Source organism: Saccopteryx bilineata, chromosome 1, assembly GCF_036850765.1.
Source record: "Saccopteryx bilineata isolate mSacBil1 chromosome 1, mSacBil1_pri_phased_curated, whole genome shotgun sequence".
Lineage (NCBI taxonomy): Eukaryota > Metazoa > Chordata > Mammalia > Chiroptera > Emballonuridae > Saccopteryx > Saccopteryx bilineata.
Genome location: NC_089490.1, coordinates 314,988,696 through 315,007,902, shown reverse-complemented (window position 1 = coordinate 315,007,902; position 19,207 = coordinate 314,988,696). Strand labels below are relative to the sequence as shown.

At 38.5% G+C, this 19,207-nt stretch overlaps 1 protein-coding gene and 1 pseudogene across 2 annotated transcripts in view; both read right to left on the bottom strand.

Moving 5' to 3' along the window:
• LOC136320486 (caspase recruitment domain-containing protein 18-like) overlaps nucleotides 1–18,181 on the bottom strand; it is a 39,394-nt gene extending 21,213 nt beyond the window's left edge. The window contains exons 1-3 of one of the 2 annotated variants that reach the window (XM_066253658.1): nucleotides 18,067–18,180; nucleotides 17,180–17,446; nucleotides 15,861–16,350 (exon numbers count right to left, since the gene is read on the bottom strand). In XM_066253658.1, the coding sequence (XP_066109755.1) occupies nucleotides 17,181–17,446; nucleotides 18,067–18,073 (273 nt within the window). In that variant the 5' untranslated portion in view covers nucleotides 18,074–18,180 and the 3' untranslated portion in view covers nucleotides 15,861–16,350; nucleotide 17,180. Of the gene's footprint in view, nucleotides 1–15,860; nucleotides 16,351–17,179; nucleotides 17,447–18,066 lie in introns of those variants that run through there. The other variant, XM_066253659.1, reaches the window with a different exon arrangement.
• Nucleotides 2,966–3,482, bottom strand: LOC136319541 (uncharacterized protein C12orf56-like; annotated as a pseudogene).
• Nucleotides 18,182–19,207: the final 1,026 nt, after the last annotated feature.

The following is a 19,207-nucleotide window of genomic DNA, read 5'->3' as shown; positions in this document are numbered from 1 at the left end:
AGGTGTCAGTGAATGCCATTGTTTGTATCACCACTCCATCTGAATAAATCAGGTGGGAGCTCAGTGAAGGTGCTCCAGCCCATCTACAGGTCTGCTGATGCACACCTAGGGCCTCTCACCCACACCATCTGCAGCAGTCCTCTTTAGGACATACCGGCACAGTGGCCGTGGAACTCCTCAGACCACGCCTACTTCAGAATTCTCTACCCACACTTACTTCATCCAACCATGCCCAGGCAGCTTGCTGAAGTGTGCTCAGGACACCTCAAACTGTGTCTGCTCCGTATCTAGCTACCTCCCTACCCAGGGTAATTCAAACCCACGCTACCATAGCCAACTCAGCCAGCACACCCAGGTGCAACAAACCCCAGGTCTGCTAAATTGGTATCGACTTCAGACCAAGATAATTAAAAAAATTATTATGGATTAAATTAGTGGTTCTCTAAAGTTTCCTGAGACTTATTATAATTTCAGGGAGAGCTTACTCTGCTTACAGTATCTCTTTCACAGAAACTCTACGATACTGCTGACATTAGACTACAGGTACCTGAAACAGAGTGACAAAGTGCATTTAATTTGTTAAAGAAAATCTGCCCTGGCCAGCTGGCTCAGTGGTAGAACACTGGCCCCACATGTGGATGTCCCAGGTTCGATTCCTGATCAGGGCACACAGGAGAAGCTCCCATCTGCTTCTCCACCCCTCCCCATCTTGCTTCTCTCTCTTTCTCTTCCCATCTGCAGCCATGGCTCTATTGGACCTAGTTGGCCCAGGTTGCTGAGGATGGTTCCATGGCCTCTGCCTCAGGCACTAAGAAAGCTCAATTGCTGAACAAAAGAGCAATGCTACAGATGGCAGAACATCACCCTTTACTAGGTTTGCTGAGTGTATCCTGGCCGGGGTGCATGTGGACATTTATCTCTCTGCCTCCCCTTCTCTCACTGAATAATAATAATAATAATAATAATAATAATAATAATAATAAAGAAGATGAAGAAGAATTTGTTAAAGAAAGTCCAACCTTCTTTTCCATGATAAATGAGGAACTGGCCATCCTTATGTCTATATTCTTCTACTTAATTTCCATGAATACTCCTGTCACTAGAACTTTTACAGAAGCAGAACAAGGGTGTCATCTTATTGGTTAGTATTTCTCTAATGATAACTCTGTAATTTAACCTCCCCATGACAGTTTATCTTTGGATATTTCAGCAGCAGCATGCCACTCACCATTAGTATACCAACATAACTCATCAGGTTACTGTGCTGTGCAGAAGGTGCAGTACAGAGATACAATTACTCATGGATGGATTTTAGGGAAAAATTTACTATGATTAATAACAATAATAAAAATAATCAGGCAAAATCAAAAAGGGTTTGAACTTATGTAACCTAAAATAGAATAAATGAAAAGCTTAGTATAATCAGCACAACAATAAGCTACACAACATCACCAGATCGTGAAACATCAGCCTGGGCTTTAGGTAATAGCTAGTTAAAGCAGCTGGCTAAGAAAAAGAGAATTATGAGTATGTACAAATCTCACCAAACTGCGGAGGAACATAATACCAGACAGGGAAGCTTTAGCATAGGCCCCAAAGTCGGCCACCCGCCATAAGCATCCATCAGGAAGAGTTCTCTAGAGCTTCAGACTGGACATATTCTTTGGGAAAATTTTGGTCCTTTGTGCATAGCCTCTAGGAACAAAGAAAGGTCACCACATTCCAGAATAGTTACCTAGGCAGGCAGGCAAGTAAGTGATAAGAACATCCTCCCTGGCTGCAGGGGAAACTGCGGCAGGACGACTCATTCCACTCTGAGTAAATGACTCAGACATTCCCGGAACCATTTTTTGGTGACCCATATTGTTCATGTTCAATTGAGTTCAAATTCATATATATTTTTTTATATATTTGTAAAGCCAGAAGCCACGGCCAGGGCCACCATCAGAGCAGGCCAGCCCATGCAGGTTCGCATTGGATTCGGACAGTCGGTAAGGAAACAAAGGAGCCAAAAGCAGATGGGCTGTCATCTTTAATTCTAGCTTGCACCTGGCGGGCAAGTAAAAACACTCACTAGGCTCCAAAACCCAGTCACATTCAGTGCTCACAAAGCTACTGATTTATCCAAGTTTCCTAGAATCAAAGGTTTCTAGTTCACCAGCCTTATTCTCCTCAGTTCCCCATCTCCTTCCTTATCCCAAATACAAACTCTACACAAACTGGCATCTCACTCAGCACTCCGCCATCTTAGCTGTTTCTCCTGGCCTACTCCACGTGGCCTTCTTCTGCTCTCTGCTCTGTTCTCTCCTCTAATAATAATCTCAGGAACCAAGAGCGCGAACTCTCGTTCTGCCCCCATTTTATATTGTAGCTTCACAACCTCTAATCCAATATACAAAATAGGGAAGTCTCTAATAAAGTCACGTCTGAGGCATGATTGGATTGTACCACCCCACATCAAAAAGGGTAGGAAAGGCTTAATCCCAAAACCAAGCCCCAGACTACAAGGATTCTGCCTGACTTTAGCCCACCCCAACACACATTAATATCACCTGGGCGTCAGCCTCCTCGTGTTATCTTTAACAAAGTGAGCATAATACATTTTACCTGCCCAACAATATTGTTCCTCCAGTCGCACATTCTCCACTTGCTCTCTATGGGCTACTCTGGTCCACATAGATATTTTACATTTTTAGAAACTTTGTTTTCAGAGCAACACTAGTTTTTAGCACCACTTTATGTATGTCACTGTATTTAATTTTTTTTTTTTGCAACAGATACACAGCTTTAAAGACTTATCTTAGAGAAAAATTAATGGTTCTCTCAAATAAATTTTTTGTTTATAGGGCACAGGGATAGCCAGCTATTAAATAAAAAAAAATGTCTCTTATATATATTAAGTTGACTCCTGATTAACATTTTATACTTAATTATTAACATTTCACATAGTTTCTGTTCAACCATTTCAGAACTTCAAAAAACATTGGGTGGTAGGTTCAGTAATAGGATAACACTATTGGAGCCTTTCTCCAAAGCTAGCATGTGAATACAGTACCTGAATTTTTCTCCGTAGTCATTTGCTGTACTCCAGGTTGCTCTTGAGGATGTGAAACTGCTGGTCCCACAGAACTGCTTGGATGAGACTTCATAGCTGGAACAAACCCAAAAAGCCCCTTCAACACTTGTTTCATAATACTGACCACAAAAATAATCATGGTGGGATGACTTTGTACAAAGGACATCATCCAGCTAAGAGTAAACTTTGTTGACCCTTATTTAAGATTTATCTGCTAGAAGAGAAGAGTTATCTCATATGAACAGTTTGTAGCTGTATCTGTATATTCTAGGGCAAACTTCAGCATCAAAAGATGTCTCAACTAAAATTGAATTAGCCACCAACTGGATATCACAGGACAAGATTAGGGAAACTAAGGTTTGCTGATTAAAATTACCAAGAGATTATACTCTTCAGGTCCATCCATACTATCCCAAAAGGTAAGATTTCCTTCTTTTTTTATGGCTGAGGAGTATCTTATTTTGAAAATGACCCAGAGCTTTTTCTTATTCACTCATTTACTGATGGGCACTTGGGCTTGTTCCAAATCCTGATTATTGTAAATAACATTGCAGTGAACATAGGGGTGCATGTATTCTTTCAAATTACTGTTTTGAGTTTCTTAGGTTCTATTTCCACCAAACATCATCAAACATCAAACTCTGAGTCTGTATAATTTCAATATAAGCGCCTACTCATCAGCTGCATGGTTTTTATATATTTTGAAGTGCATTCTTTTCCCTAGACTCTGGCAAGTACTCATGAAGTTTGTTCACTAAGAAATAAAAAAGCTCATGTTTTCCAGAAAAGTCTTTCAGAATGAGGGTTTTTTTTGAATTGCTAATTTCAGTTATGTAATTAAATAAAGTATCTTGCTCAAAGAATTGTCTTTAAGGGAAAGTTCAGATCTAAGTGGACTAAAATGTTTAATTTTCTCCTAGATCTGTATAGCTTTTGACCTTCCAATAGCAAGACTAAGCTCACTAACATATAGGAGATCTTGTAAAAAAGTAGCTTCTTTAATATAATTGTTACTTTAACTTTTTTTAATGTAGAAATATTTATAAAGTTGTGGAAATAATGCACAAATGAATTTCTCTCTTTCTTTCTTCCTTTTTTCTTTTCAAGTGAGAGGAGGAGAGATAGAGAGACAGGCTCCTGCATGTGCCCTGACCAGGATCCATCTGGCAACCCCTGTCTGGAGTCGATGCTCTGTATATTTAGGGCCATGCTCACAACAAAGCTATTTTTAGTGCTCGAAGTGGAGGCTCCAGGGAGCCATTTTCTGCGCCTGGGGAAGATATGCTCGAACCAGTCAAGCCATGGCTGTGACAGGAGAAGAAAGAGAAGGAGAAGTGGAGAGGGGTAAAGAAGCAGATGGTCACTTCTCCTGTGGGCCTTGAGCTGGAATTAAACCTGGGACATCCACACACCAGTTTAATGCTTTGCCACTGAGCCAACTATCCAGGGTCACAAATGAATTTCTGATTCATTTTTTTCTGTAGGTATGGGTTGCTTTGTAACTTGAAGGTCAGGGAGAAATTTCTTAAGTAAAACTCATTTTCATCCTTATTGTACTTGAAAGAAACATTAAGTCTTAGTGATCTGGAAATCCTTTGGGTTTTTTCTGTTTGCTGTGCAAGATGGCTTGCTGACAGCTTTTCTGGTAGCAGCCATGAACTGACAGCTCCTCCTGGAGGAGGAAGTTAAATATCTAAAGGGATTTCTGTCATAAAGGTATAGTCTACAGAGGCCTGAAGGAGGACATGAAGTTGAGTGCTTGGAAAGTGTGCTGTTGTTTTTGTTACCTACGGGTGCATTTATTCATACTTCTAGGCTGTTTGCCTCTCTGAAGAAGATACTATATTTTTCCTTGACTTTTTGTTGTTAGCATTGGCATAATGAACTGGAAATCATAATTTCCGGAACTTATAGATTTTGTACTCTTTCCCCACTGCCTGAGGCAGCAGATGCTCTGCTTAGCCCTGCCCCCCCCCCACACTCCTAGTGGAACTCCTGTGAACCACAAAAACACTTATCTTGCCACTGCCACCTTCCTTGAACTTGGAGACTCCAAGCCTCAGATCAAAGTCATTTAAAGATATTTGTACACTCAGTTGATCAAAGACCTGGTTTGTTTATAGTTAACAGTCTCTGATGAATTAGTATCTGATCACTCCCATTGGTAATAGTATGTTTGTGGTTTTGTCACATGGGTATGTATGAATAAATAACTATTTGCAAATATTGTTCTTTCACTACAGAAATATCTTGCTTTATTTTTTTTTAACTAATACCAAGAACACACACACACACAAAACACAAAACAACAATTAAAAACAGTATCTGTTGGGCAAATAAAATGTATTATGCTCACTTTGTTAAAGTGGAGCTGCCCACGTGGAGGCCGTTGCCCAGGTGATATTAATGTGTTTGTAGCCTGGGGCTCGGTTTTGGGATTAAGCCTTTCCCACCCGTTTTGATGTGGGGTGGTACAATCCAATCATGCCTTAGAGAAGTGACTTTGTATTAGAGACTTCCCTATTTTGTATATTGGATTAAGGGTTTGGATTTCTACACTATAAAATGGGGACGAAGCGGGAGCTTGGGCGCTTGGTTCCTGAGATGATTAGCATGAGAGAGCAGAGGGAGCAGAGCAGAGAGCAGAAAGAGGCCATGTGGCCAGGAGAAGCAGCCAAGATGGCGGAGTGCTGAGTGAGATGCCAGTTTGTGCAGTTTGATGCTGGAGAAGTGTAAAGCCAGAAGCCACGGCCAGGGCCACCATCATAGCAGCCTGGCCCATGCAGGTTCACATTGGATTTGGACAGTAAAGAAACAGAGGAGCCAAAAGCAGATGGGCCATAGTCTTTAATTCTAGCTTGCACCCAGTGGGCAAGTGTAAAGCCAGGAGCCAAGGCCAGGGCCACTATCAGAGGAGCCCAGCCCATGCAGGTTCGCATTGGATTCAGACAGTCAGTAAAGAAACAGCGGAGCCAAAAACTGGTGGGCCATAGTCTTTAATTTAGCTTGCACCCGGCGGGCAAGTAAAAATACACACTGGGCTCCAAAACCCAGTCACATTCAGTGCTCACAAAGCCACTGACTTATCCGAGTTTCCTAGAATCAAAGGTTTCTAGCTCACCGGACTTATTCACCTCTGTTCCCCGTCTCCTTCCTTATCCCAAATACAAACTCTACACAAATTGGCATCTCACTCAGCACTCCACCATCTTGGCTGCTTCTCCTGGCCTCCTCCACGTGGCCTTTCTCTGCTCTCCTCTGCTCTCTCTTCTAATGATTATCTCAGGAACCAAGAGCCAAACTCTCATTCCGTCCCCATTTTATAGTGTAGAAATCCAAACCCTTAATCCAATATACAAAACAGGGAAGTCTCTAATACAAAGTCACCCTCTGAGGCATGATAGGATTGTACTACCCTACATCAAAAAGGGTAGGAAAGGCTTAATCCCAAAACCAAGCCCCAGGCTAAAGGATTCTGCCTGCCTTTAGCCCACCCCAACACACATTAATATCACCTGGGCAATGGCCTCCTCGTGTTATCTTTAACAAAGTGAGCATAATACATTTTATCTGCTCAACAGCAAGTAAAAATACACACTGGGCTCCAAAACCCAGTCACATTCAGTGCTCACAAAGCTACTGACTTATCCGAGTTTCCTAGAATCAAAGGTTTCTAGCTCACCAGACTTATTCACCTCTGTTCCCCATCTCCTTCCTTATCCCAAATACAAACTCTACACAAACTGGCATCTCACTCAGCACTCCGCCATCTTGGCTGTTTTTCCTGGCCTCTTCCACGTGGCCTCCTTCCGCTGCTGTCTCTACTGTCTCTGCTCTCTCATGCTAACCATCCCAGGAACCAAGAGCGCAAACTCCCACTCCGTCCCCACTTTATAGTGTAGCTTCACAACTTCTAATCCAATATATAAAACAGGGAAATCCCTAATACAAAGTAACCTCTCTGAGGCATGATTGGATTGTACCACCCCACATCAAAAAGGGTGGGAAAGGCTTAATCCCAAAACCAAGCCCCAGGCTACAAGGATTCTCAACACACATTAATATCACCTGGGCGACAGCCTCACGTGAGCAGCACCTATTTTTAACAAAGTGAGCATAATACATTTTATCTGCACAACAAGAAGGAGGGAGATGGGGAACTGAGGAGAATAAGTCTGGTGAGCTAGAAACCTTTGATTCTAGGAAACTCGGATAAATCAGTAGCTTTGTGAGCACTGAATGTGATTGGGTTTTGGAGCCCAGTGTGTGTTTTTACTTGCCCGCCGGATGCAAGCTAGGATTAAAGATGAAGGCCCCGTTCTTGGCTCCATTGTTTCTTTACCAACTGTCCGAATCCAATGCGAACCTGCATGGGCCGGGCTTCTCTGATGGTGGCCCTGGCAGTGCCTCCTGGCTTTATAGTATCACCATATAACTGGAAGCCCATTTTGAACCAACTTACTGTGAATTTTATTTTCTATTATTTTATAGTCACTTATGTAAATTGCTAACATCAGATACTGATACCATAAAGAATTTATGAGATCTACAGATAACACTTAAGAAGTCATAATTCCCCAGGGAAGCACAAAGCCAACAACAGCTTGGTTGAAACAGGTAAAATAAGCTGTTGCATTTTATCTGTGATAGACGTTTCCGTAAACTGGACTGTTTGGAATGACATGAAAAGAACATCCACTTTTTGCTTCTCTCTCAGGAGTTAAAGTTAAAAGGGGGTTTATAATGGCTTTGGGGGGTACTACCCAAGGTGCTGGTTCCTGCCTCATCTAATTTAGAGTACTGAGAAGTAAACAGAAAACTTTGGATGCCTGAGGTCTACTGAGAATAAAGATAAATTCAGGTGCCTTTTTGCAGCATAGAGATAAACCCCAGAGAGAGAATGAGATTATGAACTCTTTAAAAAGAAACCAGAAAACTCTTCTTATTGGGAGATTAAATACATAATCCTAGAGCAAATGCATTTCCAGAAGACATTAAAGAGGCCTCAGAATATCTAATGGAGGCAATGGTTGAAGGTCTTTCCCTTTTCAAACCCAGTGTATAAAAACTGGGAGAGGTAGTAGTTTTTAAAATTTTTCAAATTTTAGAAAATAAAAATAATGAGGTATACAAAGAAACAAATAAATATGATCCGATCCAAAGAACAAGTGAATCTTCTGACAATAACCATAAAGAATGTAAAACTCATGATATTCTGAAAAACAATTTAATAATAACTATCTTAAGTTTAGTGAGCTAAAACAGAACACCGATACAAAATTTAGGAAAATCAGAAAAATAAAACATGAATCTAATGTCATGCAAAATCAACAGAATTATATTTTAAAAAAAACCAAAGCGCCTGACCAGTAGTGATGCAGCGGATAAAGCGTTAACCTGTTAACCTGGAAATGCTGAGGTTGCAGGTTCAAAAGCCTGGGCTTGCTTGGTCAAGGCACATATGGGAGTTGATACTTCCAGCTCTTTCTCTCTTGTCTCTCTTTCTCTCCCCTCTCTAAAATGAATAGGCCCTGGCCGGTTGGCTCAGCGGTAGAGCGTCGGCCTAGCGTGCGGAGGACCCGGGTTCGATTCCCGGCCAGGGCACATAGGAGAAGCGCCCATTTGCTTCTCCACCCCTCCGCCACGCCTTCCTCTCTGTCTCTCTCTTCCCCTCCCGCAGCCAAGGCTCCATTGGAGCAAAAGATGGCCCGGGCGCTGGGGATGGCTCTGTGGCCTCTGCCCCAGGCGCTAGAGTGGCTCTGGTCGCAATATGGCGACACCCAGGAGGGTCGCAACATGGCGATGCCCAGGATGGGCAGAGCGTCGCCCCCTGGTGGGCAGAGCGTCGCCCCCTGGTGGGCGTGCCGGGTGGATCCCGGTCGGGCGCATGCGGGAGTCTGTCTGACTGTCTCTCCCTGTTTCCAGCTTCAGAAAAATGAAAAAAATAAAATAAAATAAAATAAAATAAAATAAAATAAAATAAAATAAAATAAAATGAATAAATAAAATCTTTTTAAAAAATACTTTAAAAAAAAACAAAGAAACACAGACATTTTAAAAGTGAAGAATGAAGAATAAAATAACTGAATGGAAAAAAAAAATTACCAGGCTGCTTTAATAGCAGTCTTGATGAGACAGAAGATAAAATTAACAAACTCAAAGATACTATTTTTTGAAATTATCTAATCATAGGAGCAAATAGAAAAATTAATGAAGAAAAATGAAGAAAACCTAAGATTCTTACAGGAAAACATCAAATGACTAATATATACATTATGGGAGTCCTAGGAGAAAAAGAGAGAGAAAGTGTCAGAGTTTATTTGAAGAAACAATGGCAAACAACAACAAAAACCAAAAAAAAACAAAACAAAAACTTTTTATATTTGAAAAGGGAAATAGACATCCAAGTGCAAAAATTTCAGTGGACTCTGAGTCCAATGAAATCCATACCAAGACACATTATAATCACATAGTCAAAACTCAAAGGCAAAGAAGCTTAAAAGCAGTAACATAAAATTGACTCAACATATACAAGGTGGTCTTATAAGATTATCAGTAGATTTCTCAGCAGAATTCTTACAGGCAAGAAGATAGTGGAATAATATATTCAAAGTGAGAAAAGAAAAACAATTTTCAAACACAAATATTATATCTGGCAAAGATAACTTTGAAAAATGAACATAAAGACTTTTTCAGATAAATCAAATGTAAAGTAGTTCATCATCATTAGATCTGTTTTACAAGAAATGCTAAAGAGTGTTTCCTAAGTTAAAATAAAAACACACTAGACAGAAACATGAAAGCATACATAAATATAAAGCTCTGTGGTAAAGGTAAATTATATACAAATGTGCAATCCTATACTTATGGAATGGTAGTACATAAATCATTTTTAATTCTGGTAAAAATTAAAAGCATAAAAATAAGTATAACTACAAAACTATGTTAATATGTACATAAAATAAGATATGTAGTTTGTGACACTGATAACATAAAGTGGGGGAATGAAAGGGAGTAAGGTATTTGTATATAATTAAAGCTAATTGTTATCAATGTAAAATAGATTGTTTTAACTATATGATTTTTTTTTTAATAGTTACAAATGAGTTTTATTGACTTCTTTTCTTTTTTTTTTTATATATAAATAAATTTTTATTTTAATGGGGTGACATCAATAAATCAGGGTAATACATTCACAGAAAACATTTCCAGGTTATCTTGTCATTTAGTTATGTTGCATACCCATCACCCAAAGAGAGATCGTCCTCTGCCACCCTCCATCCAGTTCTCTCTGTACCCCTCCCCCTCCCCTCCCCCTCTCCCTCCTTCCCTCCCCCCACCCCCCTTAGCCACCACACTCCTGTTCATGCCTCTCAGTCTCGCTTTTATGTCCCACTAATGTATGTTTTTAATGTAATCCCTTTGGTAACCACAAAGAAAATAGCTATAGAAGGTACACAAAAAAATGAGAAAGAAATCAAAGCATATCATTCAAAGAATCAGTAAAGCATCAAGAAAGACAGCAAAAAAAGAAAATAACTATAAGACAAAGCAAAAAATTCATAAAGCAATAGTTAAGGAGGTCCCTGTCAATAAATACTTTAAATGTAAATGAATAAACTGTTGAATCAAAAGACACAGAATAGCTGAATAAACAATAACAACAAATCCAGATGCACACACACACATAACACAAAAACATTTTCAACTATGTACTGTCAATAAGAAGCTTACTTTATTAGTTATTTTTAGTGAAATATATATATGTGTATATATATATTAGAGAGAAAGGAAAAGAGATGAGAAGCATCAACTCATAGTTTGGCACCTTAGTTGTTTATTGATTGCTTTTTTATATATGCTTTGACTGGAGGGCTCCAACTGAGCCAGTGACCCCCTGTTAAAGCCAGAGATATTGGGCTTCAAGCTAGTGACTTTTGGGTTCAAGCCAGAGACTATGATCTCATGCTCAAGCTAGTGGCCATAGGGTTTCAAACCTGGGTATTCAGCATCCCAGGTTGATACTCCATCCACTGTGCCACTACCTGGTCAGGCAACAGGCTCACTTTAGATGTAAGGACGTATGTAGGATAAAAGTAAAAGGATGGAAAAAATATTCTATGCAAATGTTAACCAAAAGACAGAAGAAGTGATTATATTTGTACCCAACAAAATAGACTGGACAGGTGTTTACTGTCTTGATTTTGTTACTTGTAATTTTGTATTAATACTATACACGAAGTTAAGAAAAAATTATTTGCGGAATCTACAATGTGGGATATAATTCTTGTTTTTTGTACTTTCATTCTTTTAATCAGTATCATGATTCTGTGTTTCCATGAACAAAAATAACAATACAATGATTAAAATTATGTACAAATCATTCTTCAAACAACAAGCCATGCCTTGTTCCACCTTACCCATTTGGGTTTGAAAGTCTGTATTTTTATCAGTACTTCCATGCACATTTTTTAAAGAAGCTTGGTTTTTGATGCTGGAATATTTGTCTATGGGTTTTCTGTAGTATTCTCCCAGCAAGGAAGGTTTGTTTATTACATTGACTAGTTATCACAGAGCTGGAACTGAAAAACTAACATGCATTATAAAGATGAGTGCATTATAAAGAGTCAATGCTATTGAAGATTCTGACTGAGGGTTTTATTTGTTTCTTATCACAGCAGAAACCAAAGTGAGTTTTTAGTTATGTCTACTGAATTGTAAGCAAATAGAACAGAAAGCAAAAGGAGGAGGAGAGGCATTCTCAATTAGATTACAATCATCCATGGCCTTTGTTATTAATGGGATGTCATTGGCTGGGTTAGGGAAGGGAAAATAAGTAACAAGAATTGTAACAGGGTAAAAGACTTAAAAATAGATGACCACTGGAGACATTAATCTATGATAAAGCAGACACTTTTTCTCCCACAATGACTAGCAGATTCTCCCTTGGAAGTATATTAAGGAAGAGCTGATATTCTAGTACTGATGGTCAACCAGAGATCCCATCTTCACTCTATGAAGAGAGCAAAGAATGATAAGAACGGTCCAAACCACTGATGTATATATGTATCAGTGGAAGAGAATAAAGAGCCCAAAAAGAAACCCATGCCTTTATAGTCAATTAATATTTGATAAAGAAGAAAAAAAAACACAAAATGAGTTAATGATAATCTATTCAATAATTGGTGTTGGAAAAATTGAACAGATACATATAAAAAAATAAAGCTAGACCAACTTCTTACACTATAACAAAAGAACCAACTCAGAATAAATTAAAGACTGAAGTATTAGACTTAAATCCATAAAAGTACTAGAAGAACACATGAGTAGTAAAGTCTCAGATATTTTTTGTAACACTATTTTTTCTGATATATCACCTTAGGTAAAGAAAACAAGAAAAATGTAAACAAATGGAAGTACATCAAACTAAAAAGCTTTTACACAGCAAAGGAATAAAGAAAACCATCAATGAAATGAAAAGAAAACTCACTAAATGGAAGAACATATTTGCTGATGCATCTATAAGGGCATGATATCCAAACTTTATAAAAAACATATACAATTCAACACCAAGTAAAACAAACTATCCAATTAAAAATTGACAAAGTTCCTAAATAGAAACTTCTCCAAAGAGGACATAGAGATGGCCAACACACATATGAAAAAAATGCTCAGTATCGCTAATAACACTGGGGAACAATTTTGTTTTTCATTTTCTGTTGCATAAGGTTTTAGAACTGTTCCTATATATTCCTGCATCACTGATTCCAAATCTTAAATCCATGTTTGTTGTATGCTCTAGTTTTTAAGCAATTTTAATTTCTTTTGGTTAAAGTTAATGGCATGCATTGGTTTTTAAATTGAAGTAAAAGGGCAACAACTCTCTTGGATTGAACATAACTACAAGGCAATTAATGTTTTTACAAACATCACTTTTACATAATTGTAGTTTTTTTAATGTAAAAAATTATTATCTGATAAAAACACCTTCTTATTTTGTTTTAAGATTGAATCATGGCTTCTTCTAGTAGGCATAAATGTAAGAATAGTCCTGACACCTTCTGTTATATATGTGGTTGTTACACACTTGGTCATCTAAGGCACACTATTTCATCATTTGTGACACGTGCATATATTGCTTATTTTCAACTTCCCCTTGGCGATCAAGATAAGAATTGGGCTCCTCATATTGTGTGTCATAATCGTGAGGAAATGCTTCATGACTGGACAAAAGGAAAATGCAAAAGAATGCCTTTTGGTATTCCCATGGTTTGGCATGAACCTAAGGACCACAGCAGTGACTATTATTTCTGTCTGATCTATACAAAGAGTATCGGCATGAAAAAACGGCATTTGATCGCATATCCTAATATTCCTTCAGCAATACAACCTATCCCACACTCTGAGACACTCCTGGTTCCAGTTTTCAATGGCTTTATTTCTTCTAAGGACAAAGAAAGTGAACATGGTGATCAAGTGTATTTTGATAAGATGCATGAGGAAACGGTTGTAGAATCTGAAGGATCTTAGTCTGATGCCAAGCAGTGATTAACCCCTCAGCAGTTTAGGCAACCTGAATTAAATGACTTAGTAAGAGATTAGGGCCTATCAAAGAAAGCAGCTGAATTATTAGCCTCCACGCTTCAAGAAAAGAATGTACTTCACCAGTCAGCTAAAGTATCCCATTTCAGGAAGCATGAACAAATTTTTGTGGACTTTTTTTCCAAAGACAAACACTTTGTTTATTGTCATGATATCAGTAGTCTTCTCAGCCAGCTAGATGTTACTACTTACAGTCCCACAGAATGATGGCTATTTCTTGACAACTCCAAATAGAGTCTTACTATGTATTCCTACACAACGGTAATGTTTATGCAGCAGTTCCAATTGGCTATTCAACTCATTGCAAGAAGATTATAATGACATAAAAAATTGTCCTCAATTTTCTAAAGTATGAGGAGCATAACTAGATCATTTGTGTGGATTTTAAAATGGTAAACTTTCTGCTAGGACAACAGAGAGGTTTCACAAAGTTTCCTTGCTTTCTGTATTTGTGGGACAGCCGAGCTTGAGAGAAACACTGGACACAGAAGGAGTGGCCAAAACGTGAAGCTCTGGAAGTAGGGATGCAAACAAAATATTGTGAATGAACTCGTAGTTAATAGAGAAAGGATTATTTTTTCCTCACTTCACATTTAACTTGGCTTAATGAATAGAGAAAGTGAATGCTTTCAACGTATTATTTTTGCTTTTCTTGCCTTGTCTTTTGAGAAGATAAAAGCAGGTGTACTCGATAAACCTCAAATTCAAACCCTCATATGTAATGAAGAATTTGCCAGTAAGATGAATAAGGAGGAGAAAGCAGCATGGCAGTCTTTTGTGGCAGATACAAAGAACTTACTTGGTAACAACAAAGCAGAAAACTATGAACTTCTGGTTCAAAGGATGCTTTTGGCTTTCCGTTACATTGGATGTAACATGAATGTTAAGATTCACTTCCTGAACAGTCACCTTGATAAGTTTCCAAAAATCTTGGAGCTGTTACTGATGAGCTGACTACTGCTGGAGCATCAAATGAGATTGTCCTCAACAAATACACAAATGCAAGAGCTACAAACGCAAATTTTTGCCTGAATAGAATTTAAATGTTTTGTGCAAATTTTATTATTAAAATAAGTGTTTTAATATGTTCTATTTTGAAATTGTAGACAAATTTTGATGCAATCATATCTTTTAGTATATTAATGTATTTATTGCATTATATAAATTATTATATTTTCACAAAGATGATGTCCAAGAAGACATTCTACTTGTTATGTTTAACTAAATGTTAAAAATTTTGCAATAAGATAAAAACATAAAATCTTGAATTGCAAAAAAACTGTAGCTTACAGAGAAAAACTAATGTCAGATTTGAGATCAGCACACTTGAGTTAGGTAAGAACAAGTGTTTTTGTGGATGAAACAAAAATTTTGTTCCCCAGTGTTAGAGAGAAGCAATTTAAAACCACATTAAGTCATCACTTCACTTGTCAAAATGATTATCATCAACAAATCAACAAACAAGTGTTGGCAAGGATGTGGAAAAAAGGGAACCCTTGTGTACTGTTGGTGGGAATGTAGATTGGTGCAGCCACTGTGGAAAGTAGTATGAAGTTAATTCAAAAAATTAAAAATGAAACTGCCTTATGGCCCAAAAATTCCAACTCTGAGAATTTATCTGAAAAAACCTGAAAAACTAATTTGAAAGAATACATACATCCCTATGTTCATTGAAGTGTTATTTAAAATAGTCAAGATTTGGAAGCAGCCTAAAAGCCCATAAGTAGATGAGTGGATAAAAAAAAATCAGTGGTATTTTACACAATGGAATACTACTCATCCATAAAAAGAAGTAAATATTACTTTTTGTAACAATATGGATGGACCTTAAGAGCAGTATGCTAAGTGAAATAAGCCAGTCAGAGAGGACAAGTATCATATGATTTTACTCACATGTGGAATCTAATGAACAAATGAACATACAAGCAAAATGGAAACAGAATGATAGATAGAGAGCAGGCTGACAGCTGTCCATGAAGGGGGCTGGGTTGGATCAGGGGAGTGGATGTATTTATCAAAAAATAAATAAATAAATAAAAGAGGGTGAGAGAGAATGAACCAGCTCAGATACCAGTGCCTGTGTTACGGAAAAGGGACCTGGTTCTTTAAGTTCGTCTAAGCCAGTCAGTAGTGCGTGGACTGTTGACTTCATGTAAGAAAGATTTCACAACGTAAGCTCTGGTAATTTTGAGCATATGTTTATTAAAGCTAGGGAAAGTGAAACCAGGAAGGGCCTAAAATAGAAGAAGTAACACGAGAGAGACTGGAATGAGTTGCTTTGACTCTCTAGAAGTCTTGTGAGAGAAAAATGAGGCTATGCTGGTAAGCCAGAGCAAAGGAGATTTGGAGACAGGTTCAGAGGCATTACCCCAGCATAATATTCCACTGTACACTGCCTCTCTTTCTTGCAAGTCTTATGGGGACCTTTAGAGTTTAGCAGATGCATGCTGTGGGGCAAAAAGATGGGGATAGGAAAGATGTGGCATGTTCCTGGCAGTGCTCAGGGAAGGCTCTCGATAGACTATTTGTCAGCTTTCCAGGTGTGTTCTTTCAGGTTTGTGGTGTCCACTGATTGGCTGGCACCAGGACAGGGAGTGATTAGTCATTGCAGGTGATCTTGAAGTCAACAGTGGAGTTACTTGTCTGCTTTTGCTGCTTTTCTATACCTGGAGCTGAAAGACAACAGAAGCTTAGATGTATTTGATACAGGTGATAACTTTGTTTTCCTAGAGGTTTAATGTTTAACAGCTATATTCTATACCCTTTAAGCGGGGGGGGGGGGGGGTGTCAACACCACATACCTAGCAAGGTGCAGATTGTCGAGGGGAAAGGTTAGGGGAGGTTCAAACCATATGACCAGCAATATGAAGGGACAGGGGGTCCACACAGCATGACCAGTAATATGTTAGTGGAGGAAAGGTTACCCTTGGGGGTGATGTCTTTTTTTTCTAAGATTTTCGCATTGCTAGGCACCTGGGGATTTCCACCTTGGTGACCTGTACCTGGCCCATCTTTCTCGCTCTGATCATGTCTATGTAACTGACCACCACATGTGGAACTGGGCTCTTAGGAGGACTGGTGGAAGAGAGGGTAGTCTTCATCAAGCTACCCATAGACTTCCACATATAAGTGAACAATACTACACAAAATAAGAAACAAAGAAATTTACTAGAACAAAGAATCCATGTGTAATTTAATGGAATGCAATTGTTTAATGCACACTTAATTTTATAATAAATTTGCTCCCTGACACTTCCACCGTCACTATGTATTTTGAAAAGGACATTAATAGAATGATGAGATAGAGCAGGGTGTAGGTAGAAAAAGAGCTATGTCTAGCCTAGAGACAAGAGAACATGCACTGGAGCCACATAGGAACAAGGTCTGAGGCTAAGATAATAGGAAGCTTATTCTAAGCAGACAAGACAAATAAAAATAACAGGTACCAGGCTCAGGATAGGGGAACTGCTAGGACTTTAAGGTTGAGGCATTGGACCTTACTTTATTTTAGCTCCATCTTTAATGAAAGTTGCGGGTCTTCTGCAAGGAGATAATCAATAAATACTTGGCAGGCATGCTGTCCTTTTCCAATAATAAGATCAATCAAGACTCGAGCCTTATCCATGACTGTGTTATTCTCATCTTTCACTTTGCACATCTCCTCCTGGTTAATCACTTGGTCTTCTAATAGGTCATCCAGCAAGGCATTTATTGTACTATGGCCCACTGAACGAATAAACAGCCTCCTCTTCTGAGTCAGGACGTAGTCTGCAGAAACACAGCAGGTTTTTTAAAAAATAACTCAATTATCCTTTTATTTCATAAATAAGAAAGCAATAATTTATCTTTCTCATCCAAACTTTTCTCTCCATGGGGTTTATTAGTCTTCAGACATGATCCAATGCCTTTGAATCTTGAGACATCTACTCCATAGAATTTTTCTATTCTAGCACATTCCACATATGATCCCTGAGTAACCTGAGAGAGTTGACTTTATGATTTTTCTGTTGGCTTCCTGAAAATCAGAGGTCATTCTGCTCTGACACACTCTTATTAAATTCTGAAGAGCTTTGGCCGACTGTTTCCTTTGGAAACAATAGCTGCTGATATCCATCCTGTGCACAAGTATTTCATCATTTCAAATTTGAATTCAGACTAGTAAAATAACAGGATACTAATAGCCTCCCCCATTCTGCCTGGCCTTTACCTTTTATGTCAAAAATGCTGTGAAAGGCCATTGAGCTCTTTCTCATTCTCCCCATTTTCCTTCTCCACATAAACCTCTGAGTGTTAGGTTGCTCACACAAACCTTCACCAAGTCTAACAAGGAAGGCAGGCTTTTCCCAAACCATTTCTTCCCGTAAGCACTCAGACTAGAAAGGACTCACCAGCCATGGCTCCTCACTTGTCTTCGTTGTGCAATGGAAATGGCAAGTAAGTTGGTCCTGTTTTTATAAGGTGTATGTAGGTGTGTGCAGAGATTAAGAAATAGTTTTAACACATACAAAAGCTCATGAGTCAAGCTATTTATGAACTGACTAGGGAAGGTTGGAGTGGGGAGGTGTGTTCACCTGTTGAGGCTGGTTTTCACTGAAAGGCATGGGTATCTCAGTACAACTGATTTTGCTCAAAAGAATAAAGATTCAGTTTACTCTTTTTTACCTTTGCTTGCAGTCTTTTTCTCATTATTTTTTTTTCACCTGTGTTACTATTGTTTTAAAACACTGTACAGATTAAATAAAAGCTTACTTTTTTATCACATTTGTTCTGCAGGCCACATATATGTCTTCAGTGCTCTTGGAAAATTATTGCCTTTGTATTCTTACAAAAGGACCCTTTGTCTTAGGAATGTGTAGTATAAAATTTTGTAGTTTTTAATCTGTGGTTTTCTTAAAGCATTTTTTTTTACTTTCCCTTTTTACTTCCCCAAGTAAGATTGTAGCAAGCTCTGCATCCTGTTGCCATAGGGAATAATCACGGCAAAGCAGAAATTGGAAATGATCAGAAAGCCATTGGGATCTGGAGAGAGAAAAAGACAAGACATATATGTGTTAAAATGGGAATGTTATTGTGAAAATGCAGAGAACATTGTCCTCAAAATAATGGACCTGGTAAGAAGGCAGAGGTGGTGGTGTATTTCAGCCAGCTAGGACAATGTGCTAGCACTGTGAGGTGGTGTCTTGACCATAGTCAATGGCCAAACCATGCTTCTAAGGAGCAAGACTGTACACACCAGGATGCCTGACTCTCAGTTTTCTGGAAGGCCAAGAGAGAGTTACTAGACACAAAAACCCATGGCTGGCTTTAAAAATGAAATGTCAATTATTATATTGTTTAAATGGAAATGAAAGGACTCTTTTCTCATCTTTCTGGAGACCACTCAAGTATATATACATCTGGTAAGACTCCAAGAAGAGGATGAGACTCATATAGTAGCTAAAATTGGCATTACTCACCACTCCGTTTTGATAGAGACTCAGAACATAACTTGGATTTAGATATAATGATCATCCATTAGATGAAAGTAGG